Raw genomic sequence first — 20,976 nt, forward strand, 5'->3', positions numbered from 1 at the left:
TTTAAAGGGTCGGGGTGGGTTTTAGGGGGTTTTAATGTGCCGGTTTTGCGATTTTACGTTTTTTCGATTTTTCACGATTTTTCACGATTTTTCACGATATTTTACCCCCCCAAACGGCAACAATACGATTCCCTCCCCCTCCCAGCCGAAATCGATCGTTAAGACGATCGAGGACACGATTCACATCTCTAGTATTTATAGCTGGATCTGAGCTGGATTGGAGAAGGGGTGAGCTGGAATATTAAGGTACCCCCCGGGGGGCGGCAGCAGTTAAAGCGACCCTGCAACAGGATCCTGGGACGGAGGCCGTGACGTAGAGTGGACCAGAGGCTGGGTCAGCTCAAGGCGGCAAAGGAGAAGCGAATGGCAGCCCGCAGAAAAATAATAGACTTATCAGCGTTTGCTTACAGTGAAATGATGGAAGGGGAGAAAGGAGCCCCGAGGGGGGACGAAGTGGATACTAGAGATGTGAATCGTGTCCTCGATCGTCTTAACGATTGATTTCGGCTGGGAGGGGGAGGGAATCGTATCGTCGCCGTTTGGGTGTTTAGAGTATCGTGAAAATCGTGAACCGGCACACTAAAACCCCCTAAAACCCACCCCCGACCCTTTAAATTAAATCCCCCACCCTCCCGAACCCCCCCCAAATGCCTTAAATTACCTGGGGGTCCAGCGGTGGTCCGTAGCTAAATCGGGGGAAGGGGGAGGGCAGGAAAACCGGCACACTAAAACACCCTAAAACCCACCCCCGACCCTTTAAATTAAATCCCCCCCAAATGCCTTAAATTACCTGGGGGTCCAGCGGCGGTCCGTAGCTAAATCGGGGGAAGGGGGAGGGCAGGAAAACCGGCACACTAAAACCCCCTAAAACCCACCCCCGACCCTTTAAATTAAATCCCCCACCCTTCCGAACCCCCCCCAAATGCCTTAAATTACCTGGGGGTCCAGCGGGGGTCCAGCGGCGGTCCGGAACGGTCTCCTGCAATTGAATCGTGTTGTCTTCAGCCGGCGCCATTCTGCGCCACCATTTTGCAAAATGGCGGCGCAAAATGGCGGCGGCCATAGACCAACACGATTCGACTGCAGGAGGTCGTTCCGGACCCCCGCTGGACTTTTGGCAAGTCTTGTGGGGGTCAGGAGGCCCCCTCAAGCTGGCCAAAAGTCCCTGGGGGTCCAGCGGGGGTCTGGGAGCGATTTCCTGCCGCGAATCGTTTTCCATACGGAAAATGGCGCCGGCAGGAGATCGACTGCAGGAGGTCGTTCAGCCGGGGTGAACGACCTCCTGCAGTCTTCTGGTGCATGGGAACGAAGGGGGCTGGGAGTATCTTTCAATTTATAAGTAGAGGTCGTATGTGGGGAGGTCCAAATGGCTAATTTGACTATAGTGTCTTTGAATGTGAAAGGGCTGAATCACCCAAGGAAGAGGCAATTGTTATTTAAGGATGCCAAAGCGCATAAGGCGCATATATTTCATACAAGAAACTCATCTGCTGAAGCGGGATGAGAGGTTATTGCGAGATGCTTCATATCCACATGTTTTTCTGGCTTCTAATTGTGAGACGAGGAAGACATGTGGAGTGGGCATTATGCTGGGTAAAGATCTGAGGGTCGAGATCTTGGATATCAGAAAGGACCGACAGGGCAGGTATATAGCTCTAGTGTTAAAAATTGACAATGTTCTGATGACCCTCATTAATGTATATGCCCCTAATCAAAACCAAGGGATGTTTTTTGTACAGCTGGAGCAATCACTTAGTGATTTTATCCAGGGCCCAGTGCTAGTTGGTGGGGATTTCAACACCACTATGTGCCCTACCTTGGATCACAGTGCTGGGCGGGGTGGAGGTAAAGGGCACCGTGACAGGCTAAAAACTCTGATGGAGCATTGGGGGCTCCTGGATATTTGGAGAAAGGGACATCCCAAGGAGAGGGATTATACCTTTTTCTCTAGAGTGCATGGGGTTTACTCCCTCATAGATATGTGGCTGGGCAGTAAGAAATGGGTGGTGGATTGTGTAGAGTCGCAGATTGGCCCCAATATATGGGACCTTTCGATTGATGCAGGAAGAAAGGGGGATGAAATACTGGCGGCTTAACGACAAGTTCCTTACGGATGCGAAAACTTATGAGACTCTGCGACTAGATAGTAGAAAGACTAGGGGACACTCCATGAAGTTAGCATGGGGCACATTTAAAACTAATCGGAGAAAGTTCTTTTTTACTCAACGCACAATTAAACTCTGGAATTTGTTGCCAGAGAATGTGGTTCGTGCAGTTAGTATAGCTGTGTTTAAAAAAGGATTGGATAAGTTCTTGGAGGAGAAGTCCATTACCTGCTATTAAGTTCACTTAGAGAATAGCCACTGCCATTAGCAATGGTTACATGGAATAGGCTTAGTTTTTGGGTACTTGCCAGGTTCTTATGGCCTGGATTGGCCACTGTTGGAAACAGGATGCTGGGCTTGATGGACCCTTGGTCTGACCCAGTATGGCATTTTCTTATGTTCTTATGTTCTTAGATATTGAAGACTATTTTGAGAGAAATAATACTGGGGAAGTCCCTTCCCGGACGGTTTGGGACTGCTTTAAAGCTGTAATGTGGGGGCACTTGATAGCCAGGGCGGCAGCGAAGCTGCGAGAAGAGAGGCACTATAAGCAGGAGTTGACAAAGGCCATTGGGCAGTTGGAACTGGAATATAAGAGAGCAGGGGGAGGGAGGGTCCTCCGAAAATTAGATCAAAAACGTAATGAATTACGCACATTGTTGGATGGGGAGATCTTGGAAAGTTGGATAATAGAAGGGGGATACACTTCCTGGAGGGCAACAAACCAGGCAAATGGCTAGCTGGGCAATTGAAACAACAAATAGCACAAAGCACCATCCTCAAAGTAAAGGCCCATAACGGTAGCATTCTTATGGAAAATAAGGGAATAAGGAATAGGTTTGCCCAATTCTATCAGCAGTTATATACGGAAGAGCTCCCTGTGACTGCCGAACAAATTGATGATTATTTGGGGCAGATTGCATTGCCCACGTTAGAGGAAAACCAAGTCCGAATTTTGGATATGCCAATTACCCGGGGGGAGATTTCTGATGCTATTACTAGTCTGAAAATTCACAAGGCCCCTGGGCTGGATGGATTTACAGGGCTGTTTTATAAAAAATATAAGGATTTGCTGGTCCCGCAGTTGCAAGAGGTATATAATGATATGCTTGAGACTGCGGCCTTACCGGAAACCATGAGCTTGGCGGGGATCACGGTTTTGCCCAAGCCGGGCAAGGATAAAACGCTGTGCAGCTCTTATAGACCGATTTCCTTGCTTAATATAGACTTAAAGATATTGGCTAAAGTGCTGGCTAGGCGATTAAATATGGTCTTGCCCGCCCTTATACAGCCCGATCAATCTGGGTTCATACAGGGCCGGCAAGCGGGGGATAACGTTCGCAAAGTAGTGAATTTGATGTGGGCCGCAAAAAAACAGGGGGTTCCCTTGGTCTTGATGGCAGTGGATGCGGAAAAGGCCTTCGACCGGGTGCACTGGGGGTTTTTGTTTGGGGTCATGAGAAAGGTGGGATTGGGGCATAATTTTCAACAATGGCTCAGAGCAATGTACACCAACCCTAAAGCTTGTGTCAAAGTGAATGGCTATTACTCAGAGGCGTTTGCGCTGGGGAGGGGTACCAGACAGGGGTGCCCCCTATCCCCTCTCTTATTTGCTTTATTTATGGAGCCATTGGCTGCTACTATTCGCCAAAATGGGGATATAAGCGGATTGGACATAAGGGGAGAGAGTTCTAAAATTACGTTGTTCGCAGATGACCTCCTGTTTACTGTGGTCCACCCTCAGCGTACCCTATCGATATTAGTTAAAGAAATGGATAGATTTAGTGGGATGTCTGGGTTTAAAGTCAATTTGACCAAAACCGTGATTTTGAATGTAACATTGCCGGAGGAGCAGATTCCGGCGATACAGGCTGAATTTCCCTTCAAATGGACCACGAAGGGGATAAAATATCTAGGGATCACAATGTCTGCACAGTGGCAGCAGTTGTTTAATCTCAACTATGTTCCCTTGATGAAGCAAATGACTAGAGATCTGGATATATGGTATCCATATAAGCTGTCATGGTTGGGGAGAGTGGCAGTGATCAAAATGAACATCTTACCCAGATGGTTGTATCTATTTCAATCGCTGCCGATAGAGGTACCATTGAAATTCTTACGATCCCTGCAGACCAAGGTGTTTCATTTTATATGGAGGAAAAGGCCACCGCGAATAGCGAGGAGGGTGTTGTATCATCCCAGAGAGGAAGGAGGGCTAGCGGTTCCCAATTTTATTAAGTATTACCAAGCGGCGCAGCTCCGGGTCATACCGGAATGGTCTCCAGGGCGAAGTTTAAAACTTTGGGCTCAATTGGAGCAAAGCTTGGGGTGGGGGGGGGGGTATGGCTCTACATATGAGGGTGTGGGGGCTCCCAATGAAAGGGTACCCTAAAGAGGTAGAAAATCCTTTTACGCAGGCCACGCTAAAAGTTTGGAGTCAATGCCGGGGGAGGCTGACGGGGAAGGAGGTGGTGACTCCAATATTGCCTATTGGGCTGTATCAGCAACGATGTGGGGTATTTGAAGGGGGGGTCCGTCTGGATAGGTGGAGTGAGTGGGGGATTTTGCGATATGGACAATTGTTTCAGGACTCTCGCATAAAATCCTTTGAGGAATTACAATGTCAACACGACCTTCCTAGAGGGGAGTATTACCGGTACCTCCAGATACGACATTGCCTGCAGGACCCTTATATTAAAGTGAATGTTAGCAGGCAATGGACGGCGTTTGAAAGCTTGTGCAGCACACGGGAAGAATTAAAGGGGACCATTTCCAATATCTATGTTTGGTTATCCGAACAAGAACTGACCCGTCATCGATTTCAGAAGGCCTGGGAAAAGGACTTAAATTTAAATTGGACTGAGGTGCACTGGAATACTTGCTTCCTACAGGCTTACCGGGGGACAATCTCGGCCAACATCATGGAGACTAATTACAAAGTATTGGCGAGGTGGTATTTGACGCCGGCCAAGTTGCACAAAATGTATCCAGCACAAGCGGAAACGTGCTGGAGGAACTGTACGCAAAAAGGGACATACCTACATATTTGGTGGGGATGCGCCAATATAACATCGTTTTGGCAATGGATCCGGCAGGCGATAACACAGATGCTACATATCCCGGTGGCCTTTGAACCGGCATTCTTCTTGCTGTCCGACTTTCCTGAGGCGTGGCCGAGGAGGGTGAGACAGTTGGTGCATCACGCGCTAAGTGCGGCGCGTCAGGAACTGGCAGCACACTGGAAACAGGACAGGCCGCCGGCTGCAGAGTCAGTTCTACAGCGGCTATGGATTATGCACTCGTGGTCAGGGCCGGCGGAAGCACTAGGCGAACTAGGCGATCGCCTAGGGCGCTGAGCATTAGGGGGCGCCGAGCCGCTGATGGCCAATGGCCGCCGGTGGATGTCATCCCAATGGCGGCTGAGCGGTGAACTACTGCTATGCTGTGTGCCGGATACACACAGCAAGAAGATCGGCAGGACCGTGGTACAGTCGCGTCTAAACATGCTGGTGCTCCTCCTCCTTCCTGCCCGCGCGGCTCCGGCAACATTTTTCTTCCGGGGCCGCGCGGGCAGGAAGGAGGAGAAGTTCCTTCCTGCCCGCGCGGCCCCGGAAGAAAAATGTTGCCGGAGCCGCGCGGGCAGGAGGGAGGAGGAGCATCAGCCAATGCAGGAACTTCTCCTCCTTCCTGCCCGCGCGGCCCCGGAAGAAAAATGTTGCCGGAGCCGCGCGGGCAGGAGGGAGGGGGAGCATCAGCCAATGCAGGAACTTCTCCTCCTTCCTGCCCGCGCGGCCCCGGAAGAAAAATGTTGCCGGAGCCGCGCGGGCAGGAAAGAGGAGGAGCATCAGCCAATGCAGGAACTTCTCCTCCTTCCTGCCCGCGCGGCCCCGGAAGAAAAATGTTGCCGGAGCCGCGCGGGCAGGAAGGAGGAGGAGCATCAGCCGCGTGCCGGAAGGAGGAGGAGCATCAGCCACGTGCAGAAGAGGATCAGCGCGGCTCGAGAAGACCGGGGCCGCTGCAGAGCCCATCCTGCAGTGGCCCGTGAAGAGGAGGCCCAGAGGTGAGAGAGAGACTGAGGGTTTGTACAGTGTGCATGTGTGCGTGTATGAGATGAGTTGAGAGACTGTGTGTGTGTGTGGGAGTGAAGACCTGAATGTTTGCAGAGACAGCATGGGAGAGCCTCTGTGTGTGTGAGAGACAGCATGTGATAGTGAGAGCCTGTGCTTGAGCAAGACAGCATGTAGGAGTGAGAGAGAGCCTGTGTGTGTGTGTGTGTGAGTCAGCATGTGACAGTGAGAGCCTGTGTGTAGGAATGATTGTATGAGAGAGAGCATGTGACAGTGAGAGCCTGTGATTGAGCAGGACAGCATGTGAGAGAGAGCCTGTGTGTGTGAGTCAGCATGTGACAGTGAGAGCCTGTGTGTAGGAATGATTGTATGAGAGAGAGCATGTGACAGTGAGAACCTGTGCTTGAGCAAGACAGCATGTGGGAGTGAGAGTTAGACAGCATGTGCAAGAGAGAGACTGTGTATAAATGATTGTATGAGGGACAGCATGTGAGAATGAGTGCCTGTGTATGTGAGAGAGAGAAAGCATGTGAGATTGAGAACCTGACTGTGTGTTTGAGGGAAGCAGACAGATGGAGAGAAAAGAAATATGTTATAAAAGGAATTGGCAAAAAAATAAGAAAGGGAAGGTGGAAAAAAAAAAGCCTGTGACCAACCGATTAGAAAACTAAGATCAGACAGCAAATGTAAAAAGAAATAAATTACTTTTTACTGATTGGCACATGTAATCTTTGGGAATGTGCAAGAGTAGCACTTTCTCTATGCGGATCTCACAATGTACGAGATCAGCATAGAGGAACTGGAAGCTCATGGGGCCTGCACAGAGGAGGCAGCAGAATGTGCTTCAGTGCCAATAGCAGCAATCAGCACCTCCGCAATAGCCATACAGCAGCAGTGACAGTGGCAGCAGAAGAATGAGAGAGGCTCTGAGGTTGCTGGCAAAAGAAAGAGAGGGGGTCTCTGCCTTTAGTGTGTGCATGTGTATGAATGGGAGTCTGCCTGGCGGTGTATGTGTGTGAATGCATGGGTGCCTGCCTGAGGGTGTGTCTGTGAATGAGAATGTATGGGTGTCTTCCTGGGGTTTGTATGTGTGAGAATAGGTGCCTGCCTGTTTGTGGTGTATGTGTGTGTGTGAGAATAAATTGGTGCCTGCCTGGGGGTCTGTGTGTGTGAGAATGAATGTGTGCATGCCTGGGGGATGGGGAGGGAGTGGTGTGAAAATGAATGGGAGCCTGCCTGGGGTTCAGTGTGAGAATGACTAGGAGCTTGCCTGTGTGTGTGTGTGTGTGTGTGTGTGTGTCTGTGTGAGAACGAGTGGGAGCTTGCCTGGCAGTGTGTGTTTGTGTGTATGTGAGGGAGCCAGTGAGAGTGAGAGCATGAGTGTGTATGAGAAACTCCAGGGGAGTAAGAGTTTGTGTGGGGGTGTGTGTGGAGGGGGAGAGAGTGCCTTAGAGCCTGAGTGTGTCAGTGTCTGTGAGAGCGAGAGGTTATGGTTGGGTATAAGAGCATGAATGTGTATGTATGTGACAGTGTATGTGTGAGAGAGAATGGACATGTGAGTATGTGTGAGAGAGAGAGGATAACCTCCTAATCCTCGACAATATCAGGGTGACTGGAAATCAAGAGCTCCCATGTATGGACAGCAGGGTCTTTTTAAAATCCTTATTAGTTTTAATTATTGTGTGTTATTTGATATATGTTCTGTTTTGAAATATTTTATTGGTGTTTGGGAAATTGTAAAAAATGTATATGATTTTAATTAATAGAAATTCTATTTATCAGTAGTTTTAAAATATTTTATTAGTATGGTTTTACTATTATAACTGATGCTTTGTTTCTTGATTTTATTTGTTTTATGAGGAATGGTTGTTCTGTTTTTCCATTGCTAATACACAGAGTCTGGCTTCTTGGGGTTTCCATTTCAGTTTTTTCTAATTTGTGCTCCTTTATTTTGTATTCTGTATTTGGTGAGGGTCTGTCTCTGCTCTGTGTGTGTGACCATGATGAGAGATTCTGCTATCATATAGTATCTGTATAGAGATCTATAGCAATTGGGTTTGTTTTGTTTCCTCAGTAGGTGGTGTATTGGTATTCTAGGACCCAGTGTAATATTTACCCTTGCTTATTCACAGGTAGGGTTATTGTTGTTTGAGTCCTTGGTGTTATTACTGTTATGTTATGATGGGATTGCAGTATAGATTTTGGGTGTCTTTTTTGCGGTGCTTTGTGTTAGTTAACAATGTGTCTGGCAGTGGAAGGTGTTTGTGCTGCTGTTGCTGTGAGGTGACACCAGAATTTGAAAATATCTTTTAGTATGATGAGCTGTAAGGGAAACATCCAAGCTCCATTGTTTGGGGGAATTTCAGTGGATGCACAGAGATACAGAACTGGAGGTGCAGGATTTGTATTGACATTCTGTCCCTTCCTATATATTCCAGACTTCACTCTCATAGCCATATAGAATTAGTTGAATGAGGCTATCAAATAATTTTATAGTGTGAAACTGGCCAGCTTTTTAAAATAATGCAGAGGACCCTTTGGACTTTTTTTAACAACACTTTTTTTTATAACCAATTTTAAAGCAGGATCCATGCTATAGAGGTGGGCATGATGAAGAAATGTCATTTTGGCTCCCCCCCCACCCAAAACAAATTCTTCTGTCTAGAGATGCCACTGATTTTCTGTGGCACACAAATGCATTGGCCCCTGGGCGCCGGAGACCCTTGGTGCGCCACTGGGTGCAAGCCATATGGGGCCGCAAGTGGTGGCAAAGAGGAGTGGAGATTTGGCGGGCCGCAAGCAGTGCCCAATCTGCTCGCGACCCAGAAAACCCCAGTCAGCGGGCGTGATTGAGAATGAGGTAGGAGTCGGGGCCGAGACCGGGGGGGGGGGGGGCGCAAGGAAGAAGGCTCGCCTAGGGTGCCAAATCCCCTTGCACCGGCCCTGCTCGTGGTATTACATAAGGGCCCAACAACAGGATACTGTGGCAAAGCATGTCTTAATTTGGGAGCCCTTTTTACATTGGTATAATGCGCTTTGAGAAGCGGGAGAGCATGGGGGAAGTACCAGATCCCACGGGGGAGGAGGTCCGGAGTGACTGGCTTATAAAGATATGGTGACATTGCGGGGCTCCTACGGGATGAGATGGCAGCAGCCCATACCGATACTCCCATAAATGGCGCACGTATCAACCAGGGAGAATGTCATAGAGGAGGGGGGGGGGGGGGGGGGGGGGGGGGAAAGAAAAAGCATGGCAAATCATTGGTTGTAACAGCTTTATTGTACGTTTTACTGCTTTGTATTTGAAACAAATTTGGCTATGTTATTGTTTCAGTTGCCAATAAAATTTAAATAAAAAAAAAAAGAAAAGGGACAGACAGGGTTAAGTAGGGATGGAGTTGGGTGTGGTGCAGGCAGGAAGGAGGAGCTTGGCCAGCCTGTAGAGTGTGCTCATAGAGGTACCCTGGTGGAGTGGAGGCTGTAAGACAGACTGATGCATGAGACCAGGACATACTGGTGGAAACAGTCTAGAGCAGAGCTCGCTGATGGCCCCTGGTGGAGGGGAAGGCTGCATGGCAGCCAGAACCATAACACAGAGTGGTATCAAGACTAGGATGGTAACTTTTAAATGGGCATCCAGAGACACGTCCATTTTATAACATACACGCATGTTATAAAATAGGCTGGACATGCGCACATGTGCGTATAATTTTAAATGGATGTGTGCTTGTGCACACAAATCCTGCATCTACCACATAAGTGGGGGAATTTTACAAGGAACATGTGTCAATGCTATTTTCCATTTCCTCAGTTCATTCCCAGTTCACTCAGTTTAGGGCTAGGACTTACAAACCCCCATAATTTAATATCCTTCCTTCCCCCGTTAGCTCCAACCCTTAAAACCTCACTGATTTGCCTAAATTTTTGTATTTTAAAAGTTACACGCCATTCATTGCAGAAGTAAGGATGCGTAAATGTTTACACACACATTTCTTGGCCAGGCCCTGACACACCCATGTTCCGCCCCTTTTCAGAAAATATTTACTTGTGTGTTCAGCAGGATATACTCACATCCTTGGGTGGTATTTAAAATCTGCTTGGCACATGTCTGGTCGACTTGTGCGCATATCTCCCAGTTTTGACATGCGCAGGCCTTTTAAAATTCACCTATTAATGTGTAGAACCTGGGATATGGCAGCAAGGCTGAATGGTAGAACGACCTTCAAGGTATATTGTCAGGAGCAGGGTAGCTTCACCTTCTCTCCTGTCTACTTGCCCTCTTCTCCTGTCTCCGCTCTGTCTTGGCTACTACCGCCTCAGGAATCTCTTGGTTGTTATACTTACTAGTATCACTGCAGCACATTTCAATGCACTATAGACTTGAATGGGAAATATAAACAAATGAAACATTTTTTTTTCATTTCGGGGATCCATGAATGAAACAAAAATGGTCTCATTTGTTGTATTTTACCTATTTGTTTCAAAAAAATGCACATTCCTAATACAGAGCACTAGCCTCTTTTAGTTGGGTAAGTCTGGACATAGTGAAAAGAAGGTTTAAAATTATCTAGGTAAACTTACCCAGCTAACTTTACACCTAAATGGGTTTATTCAGCAGGACTTGTTTCCCACTGAATATCCCAGCCTATGTGAAAAAACATTGCAGGCCAGCATTGACCTTATTTTCCTCCAATCTCCAAAATAATGAAAATAAATGCTTAGCAGCCCAGTCCCACCACTTTTGCCTTGCAAGTTGAAGCCTGATTCTCCCCGACCCCAAGTTTTAAAAAGGTTGTGGGCTATGCGGCCCAATCCCCCACCCCACTCACACACACATACCCTCCTAAGCTGTAAAAAAAAAAGTAGTGGTGAAGCAACTCATTAACCCAATTTCCTTCTTTAAAAAATTGGGGCACCACACCCTGCCCCCCAAGTCTCCAAACGTATCTCACTATCCCAGCAGTAGGAGGAGAGGTTCTTACTTCCTGCATGGGAAGTGCCAGCAGCTGTCAGCTGTACCAGCACTTAGATATTCATTTATTCATTTCACTCCACACAGAATTGGTTCCTTCAATGATAGCTGACTTATCTATGCTCAGAATTTATTTATTTATTTATTTTTAATATTTCCATCCTCCTTGATTTTAAATTCTCACTTCCTAGTATGTAGATAGATGGACTCAAGACCAGTGGGTTTATGCTCCCCTGCTAGTAGATGGAGACAGAGCAAGCTGATGTCACAGTATATATAACCCTACAGTGACCCCAACCTGCCAGCATTCTCCGTCTCCAGCAGATGGTGGACATGCATCTCCCTATGGTGTGCCTTGTTCCAGTAGCTGGGTTTCCCAGCGTGGACTTAGCTGCTAGTTCAGCTGAAAGGCAGCGGGTGCAGGAGGCCAAGTGCAGCGGTGACGGTAGAGGGCCTCTACCGTCACCGCTGCACTTGGCCTCCTGCACCCGCTGTACTCTGCGGGTGTACTCTGTACTCTGTACTCTGTACTCAGCCAGTAAGCACTAAGCTCAGGGAAGATTAAAAATAAATATATAAATAAGAATGTTTTACCTGAATCAGAGATAGTTAGAAGGGTTTCAGGACTAGCTCTGGTCTCCGGTCTCAGCGTGCCGTGTCGACGTTCGTTCCCACTCCTGTTGGGGTTGAGGAACTGGGAAGCCTGGGGGGTTGAGGGGCCCCCGGTGGACTAGGCCCAGCACTTAGACTTTTTTCTTGCACGCCACATGGTAGGCTATGGCGGCAGTTTTTGTGTGCTCTTGTGTGTGTTCTACTGCCCTCTATAGGCCATCAGTGTGCGCAGTGTGTTGGCTCTGCGCACACGTTGTGCACTCGATTTTTGGGCGCACTTTTTACGTGCACAAACTTTTTTACACGCTTAACTTGGCACACAGGTTGTGCATGTGCTTTCTTCTGGGCGCTTATTTTTGGTATGCATTTTATTTTTGAGCACGAGCCATTCCAACTCACGTGTACCACATCAATGGCACCGGTAAGCAAGAAGCTTAAGTATCTTCCTATTTCTATTGACTGACATATTAGGAATTCTCAGCCTGACTTGGCTTCTATCCTGTGTCTGCACTGCTCAGACGCTCAGGGAGAGTTGTCTCTTCGGATTTTGCTAAGCCTGGCCTTGACTGGGGAATGCCAGATCTGGGTTCTCTCTTGACTTGTTCCTCTGCTGGCAAGGGCAGTTCTGTGGGACCAACTCCAGTTCCTTCTGGGCTTAGTCTGGACCCAGCTGCTTTTTCTTGGGTGGAATTTTTTCAAGGCTTTCAAGCCTTTCTTCAGGCACATTCCTCTGCTTTCCCCATTTCTGTCCAGTCAGACCCTCAGCCAATGTTTCCTCGCTCTTCTGGTCCTATGCTTAAGCACCGGGGCTCACCTCGGCTCCCTGCAGGTATTCCCGACAGGAATCCAGATGGCACTGATGATGAGGTTGATCCAGATTCCCTAGAAGATGGGAAATTCCTCTAGGGCTGGAACTGTATCAAACAATGTTGCAGTTCTTTCATAGAGATGAACTGCAGGCCTTGATTTCCCAAGCCTTGAAACAGCTTGGTGTTCCTGGTTCGGATGCTATGTCAGAGCCGAGGAAGAATCCCATTTTGTTTTCCTTACATAAAGCCTCTTGCTTTTTCCCAGTGATGGATGTCATCCAGGAATTGATTGATCTGGAATGGGATGTCCCAGAGGCAAATTTTAAAGGGGGTCAGACATTGGAAGGCCTGTATCCCCTGGATCCGGCTGTAAGAGAGCATTTGCATTTTCCCAAAGTGGATGCTTTGGTATGTGCCATGTCTAAGCGACAACTATCTCTGTAGAGGGAGGAGCGGCCTTGAAGAATGTAAATGATAGAAGTATTGAGGCTATCCTTAAGCAAGCCTTTGAGACAGTGGCAATGAATTTACAGATTGCCTCCTGTTGCACCCTAGTGGCAAAATCTTGTCTGCTTCTCTCTCAGGAGGTTGATGAGACTGGAGGGAATTCCATAGTGGTTATGGAGCCTGCTGCTGCCTTTTTAGCAGATACAGGTTGTGATTTGGTCCAGACCTTGGCCAGAGGAGTGGCTTCGGTGGTAGCAGCCAGGCATCAACTCTGGTTGCAAAATTGGTCAGCTGACACAGCTTCCAAAGCCAGTCTTACCAAGATGCCCTTTAAAGGCTCATTCTTTCACTCTTGTTTGGAAGCGAGTTGGAGAAACTGGCCAGGAAGTGGGGCGAGTCTCTGGTGCATCGGTTGCCAGAGGATAAAGAACAGCTGCAGTGCCCCTTTGCTATAAGGGTAATTTCTAGGGTTCCAGGCGTTTTTGTCCCTATAGAGGGACGACCTTTTAGCAGACTTGACCTTTCAGTAGGTTTCAGTCCTTTTGTCCCCAGCAGCCCAAGAGAGGAGCGAGCTTGGGTGGTGGACTTTACCAAGCTTCCCAATGAAAGTTTGCTGACCTACCTTCCAGAACAGGAAATAGGGAGACATCTCTCTCTCTTTTATCAGAGGTGAGTCAAGATAATGTCAGTCTTGTGGGTCCTGGAGGTGATACGCGAAGGGTATGCACTGGAATTTCACAGTATTCCTCGGGACGTGTTCATGATGTGCCCTTACCACTCCCCGCAGAAGAAGTTGGCAGTGGAGTTCACGCTTCAAAGGCTCCTCAGACAGAGGGCTGTGGTTCCAGTGCCCACGTCTCAAGAAAGTATGGGGTGATATTCCATTTATTTTGTTGTGCCCAAGGTGGAGGGCTCCTTTCTTCCCATCTTAGATCTAAAGAAGGTCAACCGTCACTTGAAGGTTACTCATTTTTGAATGGATACCTTATGCTCGGTAATAATGGTGGTGCAGTTAGGAGAATTTATGACCTCCTTGGATCTGTCGGAGGCTTACCTTCATATTCCCATCTGATTGGAACACCAACACTTTCTATGCTTTGTAGTGTTAGGGCACCATTATCAGTTTCGGGCGCTGCTTTTTGGTCTAGCCACCACTCCCACAACATTTTCCAAGATTATGATGATGATAGCAGTGGCCTTGTGAAAAGAAAGAATCCTGGTGCATCCGTATTTGGACGACTGGCTGATTCGAGCCAAGTGTCAGGAAGAGAGCTGCCTGGTGACATACAAGGTGATCTCCTTATTGCAGGAGCTCAGTTGGGTGGCGAACCTGACCAAGAGAAATCTTCAACCATCCCGGTCGTTGGCATATCTGGGGATCCAGTTTGACACAGGAAAGGATAGAATTTTCCTGCCTGAAGTTTGGATCCAGAGATTGATGTCTCCAATGTGTCAGTTGATGAACACCATACGCCCGATGGTGTGGTCCTACCTACAGGTACTTGGCTTGATGGAAGCTATCCTGAAAGTGGTGCTTTAGATAAGGGCACATTTGCGTCCTCTTCAGTGCTCTCTGCTATCTCGTTGGAACCCGCAGTCTCAGGATTATGCGGTTTGGCTCCACTTGACAATGGAAATCTGCTCCCGCCTCCAGTGTGGTTGCAGGAGGATCATATGAGAAAAGGATTTCCTTTGTCCTCTCTGGCCTGGTTGGTACTCACGACAGATGTGAGACTCCATGGTTGGGGGGTTTACTGTCTGGAGTTAATGGCCTAGGAGCACTGGAATGCCGAAGAGTCCCGCTGGAACATCAATCGCCTGGAGGCCCAGGCAGTATGGCTGGTATCTTGCCATTCAGCCACAGGCTGCGGAATCTAGTGGTTAACATGATGTCGGATACTTCAACAACTGTGGCCTAAATCAATCGCTAGGGAGGAAGCAAGAGCCAGCAAGTGTCACATGAACTAGCTGATAGAATGGGCGAAAAGTCATCTGCAGATCATCTCGACCTCTCACATTGCAGGAAAAGACAATGTACGAGAGGACTTTCTCAGCAGGGAGAATCTGGACCCAGGAGAGTGGGTGATGTCAGCTGAGGAGTTTCAGCTGATTGTGGATCACTGGAGCCTTCTGTTCCTAGAACTGCTGGTGGCTTTTCGAAATACAAGGGTTCTTCACTTCTACAGTCGCAGGAGAGATCTGTGGTCCCTGGGAATAGACACTCTCATACAGGTCTGGCTGGAAAAGAGATAATTTGTAAGACTGAAGGCCACAGAGGGCTAGTACTCCTTGTGGCGCAGGACTGGCCCACGCATCCAAGGTATGCGGAATTGTGATGACTCATGGTGAAAGCCCCCCTTCATCTTCCACCGCATATGGATCTGTTTCAACAGGGAACGGTTCTTCACAAGGATCCAACTCCATTCTGTCTAATAGTTTGGCTCTTGAGAGGGCTCATCTGTTAAAGTGTGATTATTCCTCTGTGGTGATTGCTACTTTGTTCTCATGAGTCTCCACTTCCTTGGCTTATGTGCAGGTTTGGAGAGTTTTTGAGACTTGGTGTGAGGAGCAAGGTGTTCTTCCTTGTTCAGTTAAGATCCCTCTCATTCTGGATTTTTTTACAGGATGGATTGAATAAAGGCTTGGCCCTTAATTCCTTGAAGGTGCAGATTGCATCTCTTGCCTGTTTCAGAGGCCTGGTAAATGATGTTTTCTTGTCGTCTCATCCTGATGAGGCCTGTTTTTTGAAGGGAGTAAAGTACCTTAGGCCTCCCTTGAGGTTATCAGTTCCATTGTGGAATCTTAATTTGGTGCTGGACTTTTCGGCGGGCCATATATCCAACCACTGCGTAACCTTTCCTTACGGTTGTTGACTTTGAAGTCTGTGTTCCTAGTGGCTATATGTTCTGCGGGTCGGATTTCTGAGCTGCAGGCCTTGACTTGCCAGAAGCTGTTCCTTTGGGGCATTACAGCTGCATACTGTTCCATCCTTCTTGCCCAAGGTAGTCTCAGACTTTCATTTGAATCAGTCCATCTCCTTGCCATCCCTGGATATGGTCGGGAATGTGGAGGAGCTTCGCATTTTGTGCTCCTTGGATGTTAAGCATCTTGTCTTGTGGTATCTGGAGGTCTCTGAGTCTTTTCGAAAGTTGGATCGTCTGTTTGTTCTCCATGGCTGGAATAAGCAGGGTACTACTGCTTCGTGGGCTACCATAGGTCATTGAATTAAGGAGGTGGTCATAGCCACATATATGGATGCTGGAAAGCTGTTGCCTACTCAGGTTAAGACTCATTTCACTAGGGCTCAGACAGTGTCATGGGCGGAAGTTAGACTGTTGTCTCTAGTCGATATCTGCCAAGCTGCAACATGGTCCTCCTTACACATTTTTTTCAGGTTTGATTATCTGATGTGCAAGCCCGGGAGGATGTGCAAGCCTTTGCATGTGTGGTATTGACCAGAACATGGGTAGCCTCACACCCTGTTGGGGAGTAGCTTTAATACATCCCACTGGTCCTGAGTCCATCTGTCTACACACTAGGAAATGGAGAAATTAGTTACCTGATGATTTCATTTTCCTTAGTGTTGACAGATGGACTCAGCTTTCCACCCTTAGCTGCCACATGAGTGTGCCAATAGTCCTCCTGTGGGGCTCTGGTTCCCAAGGGATTACTGGTAAGTGTTCATCTAGTCCCTAGCTTTGGGTACCTAGAATATTATGTGAGTTCAGTGTTTATGGGTGGTTGAGTACAGATCTGTTTTTAATTAAGTTTTTTGCTAGTCTGTCCACAGTTGCTTTTGAAGAGAATACTGGCAGGCTGGGGTCACTGCACGATTATATATACTGTGACATCAGCTTGCTCCATCTCCATCTGCTGGCAGGGGAGCATAAGGTCCTGAGTCCATCTGTCTACACTAAGGAAAACAAAATTATCAGGTAAGTAATTTCTCCAGTGGTTCACAAAAAGAACATACATAATGATGATAGCATAAAATATCATAATGGTACATGCCTCTTCTTTCCTCTTCTCCTTTGACTGCCACCAGATTCTCCTGCAGTAGACTTCATGCTTTTAGTTGTTATGTACCAAAAATTTGGAACATGTCACCACTACCCCTACGATTTGAACCTTTCTATGTTACTTTCAGGAGAAAGCTAAAGCATGGCTTTTCAGCTAGTGGAAATAAGTTCTGCTGAATATTCAGCCTCAGTTATCCTGATAATGTTACCTGGATAACTCTGTTACTCACCAGCTTACTTAATATTGACCTCATAAGGTCCGTATTCAAAAGCATTTAGCCAGCTAACTCAGAAATTAGCCATGTAAATGAATATTTGGGCACATATCTGGCTACATTCTAGCCTCCTAGTAAGTTAGGTGGAGAGAATTTAGCTAAGGGGGTCATTCATCAAATTGCGATGGGCATGCAATTTGAAAATGTAAATTAGGGAAAGGGGAGGAGTTTGGGTGGGATTTAGGTAAATTAGAAGCCTGTAGCGCTGCGGGTGATAATGTATCACACATTATCACCCTCAGTATCGCCAGAAATACAGCTATAGCTGTATTTCATTGGCGATACAGGGGCGATAGTGTGCAGCACGGCTGCAACCAAGGCGGGTGAAAACACACCGCCATGATGCGACCTCCTGTTCACTATCGCCCCCTGCCCTTTATCGAGGCTTATCATTCCGTTATAATTATAGCAGAATGATGAATCTAGGGGTAAGTTAGGGGTGTTCTGGAGGTGTAACTGGGAGAAGTTAAGTTAGCTGGCTAAGTTAACCAGCTAATCCAGTATTCAGAGTTAGTTGAATGACTTAGCTGGCTAAGTCTGATCGGGCCAAAGAGCTGTCCTAAGGTTAAGCGGTTATAGTTAGCCGGCTAACTTTAAGATAGTGGCTATATTCAATAATACGGTTTCACTACTGAATATACCTCCAAAGTTAGCCAGATACATTTATCTGGCTAACTTTGCTAGCCAGACTGTGTCTGAATATGGACCTCCATATTTTTTAGTTGATGTTAAAGGAGACTTGAGAGTAAAACCAACAGAGGTAGGCAATACAGCCAAAAATGAGACATGTTATTTTGAAGGATGTTGGAATTTAATAAGTGACCCGTTGTAACCAAAAGATGTGAAAAACTTTGCTGCTCTCTCCATGTTCCCCTAGATGTTCTAGGATAGTTTTCTTAAGCAAGTTCTCTGGTTTCTCTTCTGCCAGCAATGCAGTTATTGGCTGTAGAGTCTATTGCTGGACCTACATGGAAAAGACAAATAATCATGACTAAGGTAGCTGTTTAGCATTCTGTGGCCCTTATTGTGTAGAAACATTCTGGAGCTAGGGACTTATCAGCAAAATCCCCAGTTTGACTGCAACAACTGCCACAGAATTTCTCTCTTGCTGTGAATTTTTCTTAAACTGTTTTATGTATCATTTGGGATTGCTGCTGCCTATTTACTGAAACTCTCTGACAACTGGCCACTTTGACCAGCATCAGCCTCTTCCATGGGGCTGGCCCATCTGACATAGCAGGCTCCTTCCTGCTGGGTTGGCCCAGCTGACTTCACTGAAGGCTTCTTTCTACAAAGTCAATCAGGCCACCACTGCAGGCTCTTTCCTATTAGCAGAGTAGTTGCTGGACAAAACGGCACTCTGGACAAGGATTGTTTTTTATGCACCCCTTACCTTTCAGGCTTGCATGCCTTGCAGAATACATCAAAAGGGCATGTTTTGCACTCTGCCTCCCACCCTGGTATCTACTATGGTCACTTTTCTTCTCTACCCCTTGTGACAGTCCTGCCCACTAGACTGACCCAGCTGCAACTGCAGGCTCCCTCCCACTTTGTTGACCTTGCCACTGCCATTACTGTCTTCTGCCTGTAGAGCCAGTCCAGCCACCACAACAGGCTCCTTCCTATTAGGCTGGACATCTGTCTTATGAGAGGAAAAGTAGTACTGTTTGAAAAGAAATACATATACACATACTCACACCCAACGAGTAGCCTGGACACCTGGCCCGGTGTCAAATTTTCTCACCAACCAATCAACTCTTGAACCAGTTGCCAAGCAACCAGGCAACCACACTGCTAGTTTTTCATTTTTCTTCAGGTTGCTGAAAGGAGCAAACACACATGTAGAAATAGAGAGGCAGGCATCACACCATACACCGATAGGCACAAAAAGGCAGGCAAATACAACACACCCAGATAGACACAGAGAAAGACACAGAGACCCCACAATCTGACAGCAACAGAGACTCAAGACAGAGACACCACACCCAGATACAAAAACTCATGCAGCATATCACAAGACATGCACAGACTACACCATGAACATATACTCAGACATTGACACAGAGAGACCATAAATACACAGACTAAAGCAGAGAAACACAGAGACAGACATCCTACACCCAGGCAGGTCCACAGAGAAACACACCCAGTCAAATATAGACACACACACCATAATATACAGAGTGCTAAACACCATACCAAACCACCTTACAACAGATCATACATCACATTACACCACATTTACATACAATTACTTGTGCATAGAATGGATACTTTTGCTAACTGACATACTAAAAATTGGTATAGCTCTGCCCTACTACTACATCACCAAGTTTTCAGTAGGCTCCCTGCTTACTCATCCCTGCTACTGTTTATTCATAGTAACTGTTGGGTATGTGTACAAATCCCACACACACCAGGAGCTGGGATACCATTAATTCTGGTCCCTTTCTCTAATTATTATTGCCGATACAGGGCAAGGGGTGGCAAAGGCCCTAAATCCATTTCAACAACTGATATCAATCCCCTTTGCATAAGTATTCCCTTAGAAGCAGGTGAAATGGATTGCACCTTTTGGGATCGCATATACAAGTTGAAAAACTATCCTTATAAAGTTCCCTTTTTGATGCCAAGCACTTTTGAGGTTAGGAAGAGTGTCACTGTTTTAAGTTTAACACTATAGGTAATAAGAATGAGCTGTGGCTTGTAAACTCCAAATGCAATACCACACAAGATGTTACAGGTAGGCATACCAGCTTTACAGAAGTAATCAATGTTCCAGCCTATAAAAAAAAGTTTATTTTTTCTGTGGAAGCAAAGCTTATTCTATGTTATTTATTTACATAATTTATAGGCCACACCATCCATTGTTCTGGGTGGCTTACAGGAAAGTACATTAATAAATATTTAGCAATTAACAATAACAAGAAAAACAATTATTTAAATCAGTATAAATTAGCTAAAAATGTAAAAAAATATAACAACACTTAAAATAAATAAAAAATTAAAAGTATAAAACCATACAAAAGTAACGATATGCGCTATGCCTAACGTAGAATGAGTTACAAACCATGTAAATTTTTCTTTTGAGCAATCTTTGATACCATTAATCTAAAATTAAGAGTTAGTAAAAAGCCTGTTGAAATATGTATGTTCTTAGCTATTTCTTTAACATCTTACTACAAGCCTGTTCCACATCATGGGGCCTGCCACTGAATAAAGTCTCTCTCTGGAATCAGCAAGACGAATAATCTTGTGGGAGTGAACATCCAGTAGATACTGTCCTTCAGACCTTAGGCTTCTAGTAGGTTGATACATTTTAAATAGATTTTTAATACACAGAGGGATTGGTGATTTAATGCACCACGGATCATAGCCACTATTTTATATTGTATTCAAAATCTTTCAGGAAGCCAGTGTAGATAGTTAAGGATTGGAGTAATGTGGTCAAATTTTTAAGTTCTGGTTACAAGTCTTCCCACCAAATTTGGAATTATCTGAATTGTTTTTATCATGTATGCATGTAGACCTAAAAACAAGGAATTACATTAATCTAAAGAAGGAATTACTAAAGCTTGTATAAATGATCTGGAAAGAAATACGACGAGTGAGGTAATCAAATTTGTAGATGATACAAAATTGTTCAGAGTAGTTAAATCACAAGCAGATT

At 46.4% G+C, this 20,976-nt stretch overlaps 1 protein-coding gene across 4 annotated transcripts in view; it reads right to left on the reverse strand.

Moving 5' to 3' along the window:
• Positions 1–18,095: 18,095 nt before the first annotated feature.
• LOC115091917 (maestro heat-like repeat-containing protein family member 2A) overlaps positions 18,096–20,976 on the reverse strand; it is a 646,218-nt gene continuing 643,337 nt past the window's right edge. For all 4 annotated transcript variants that reach the window (XM_029602285.1, XM_029602257.1, XM_029602275.1 and 1 more), the window contains one exon: positions 18,096–18,270. In XM_029602285.1, coding sequence (XP_029458145.1) covers positions 18,259–18,270 — 12 coding nt within the window. In that variant the 3' untranslated portion in view covers positions 18,096–18,258. The remainder of the gene's footprint in view (positions 18,271–20,976) is intronic.

Source organism: Rhinatrema bivittatum, chromosome 1 (genome assembly GCF_901001135.1).
Source record: "Rhinatrema bivittatum chromosome 1, aRhiBiv1.1, whole genome shotgun sequence".
Lineage (NCBI taxonomy): Eukaryota > Metazoa > Chordata > Amphibia > Gymnophiona > Rhinatrematidae > Rhinatrema > Rhinatrema bivittatum.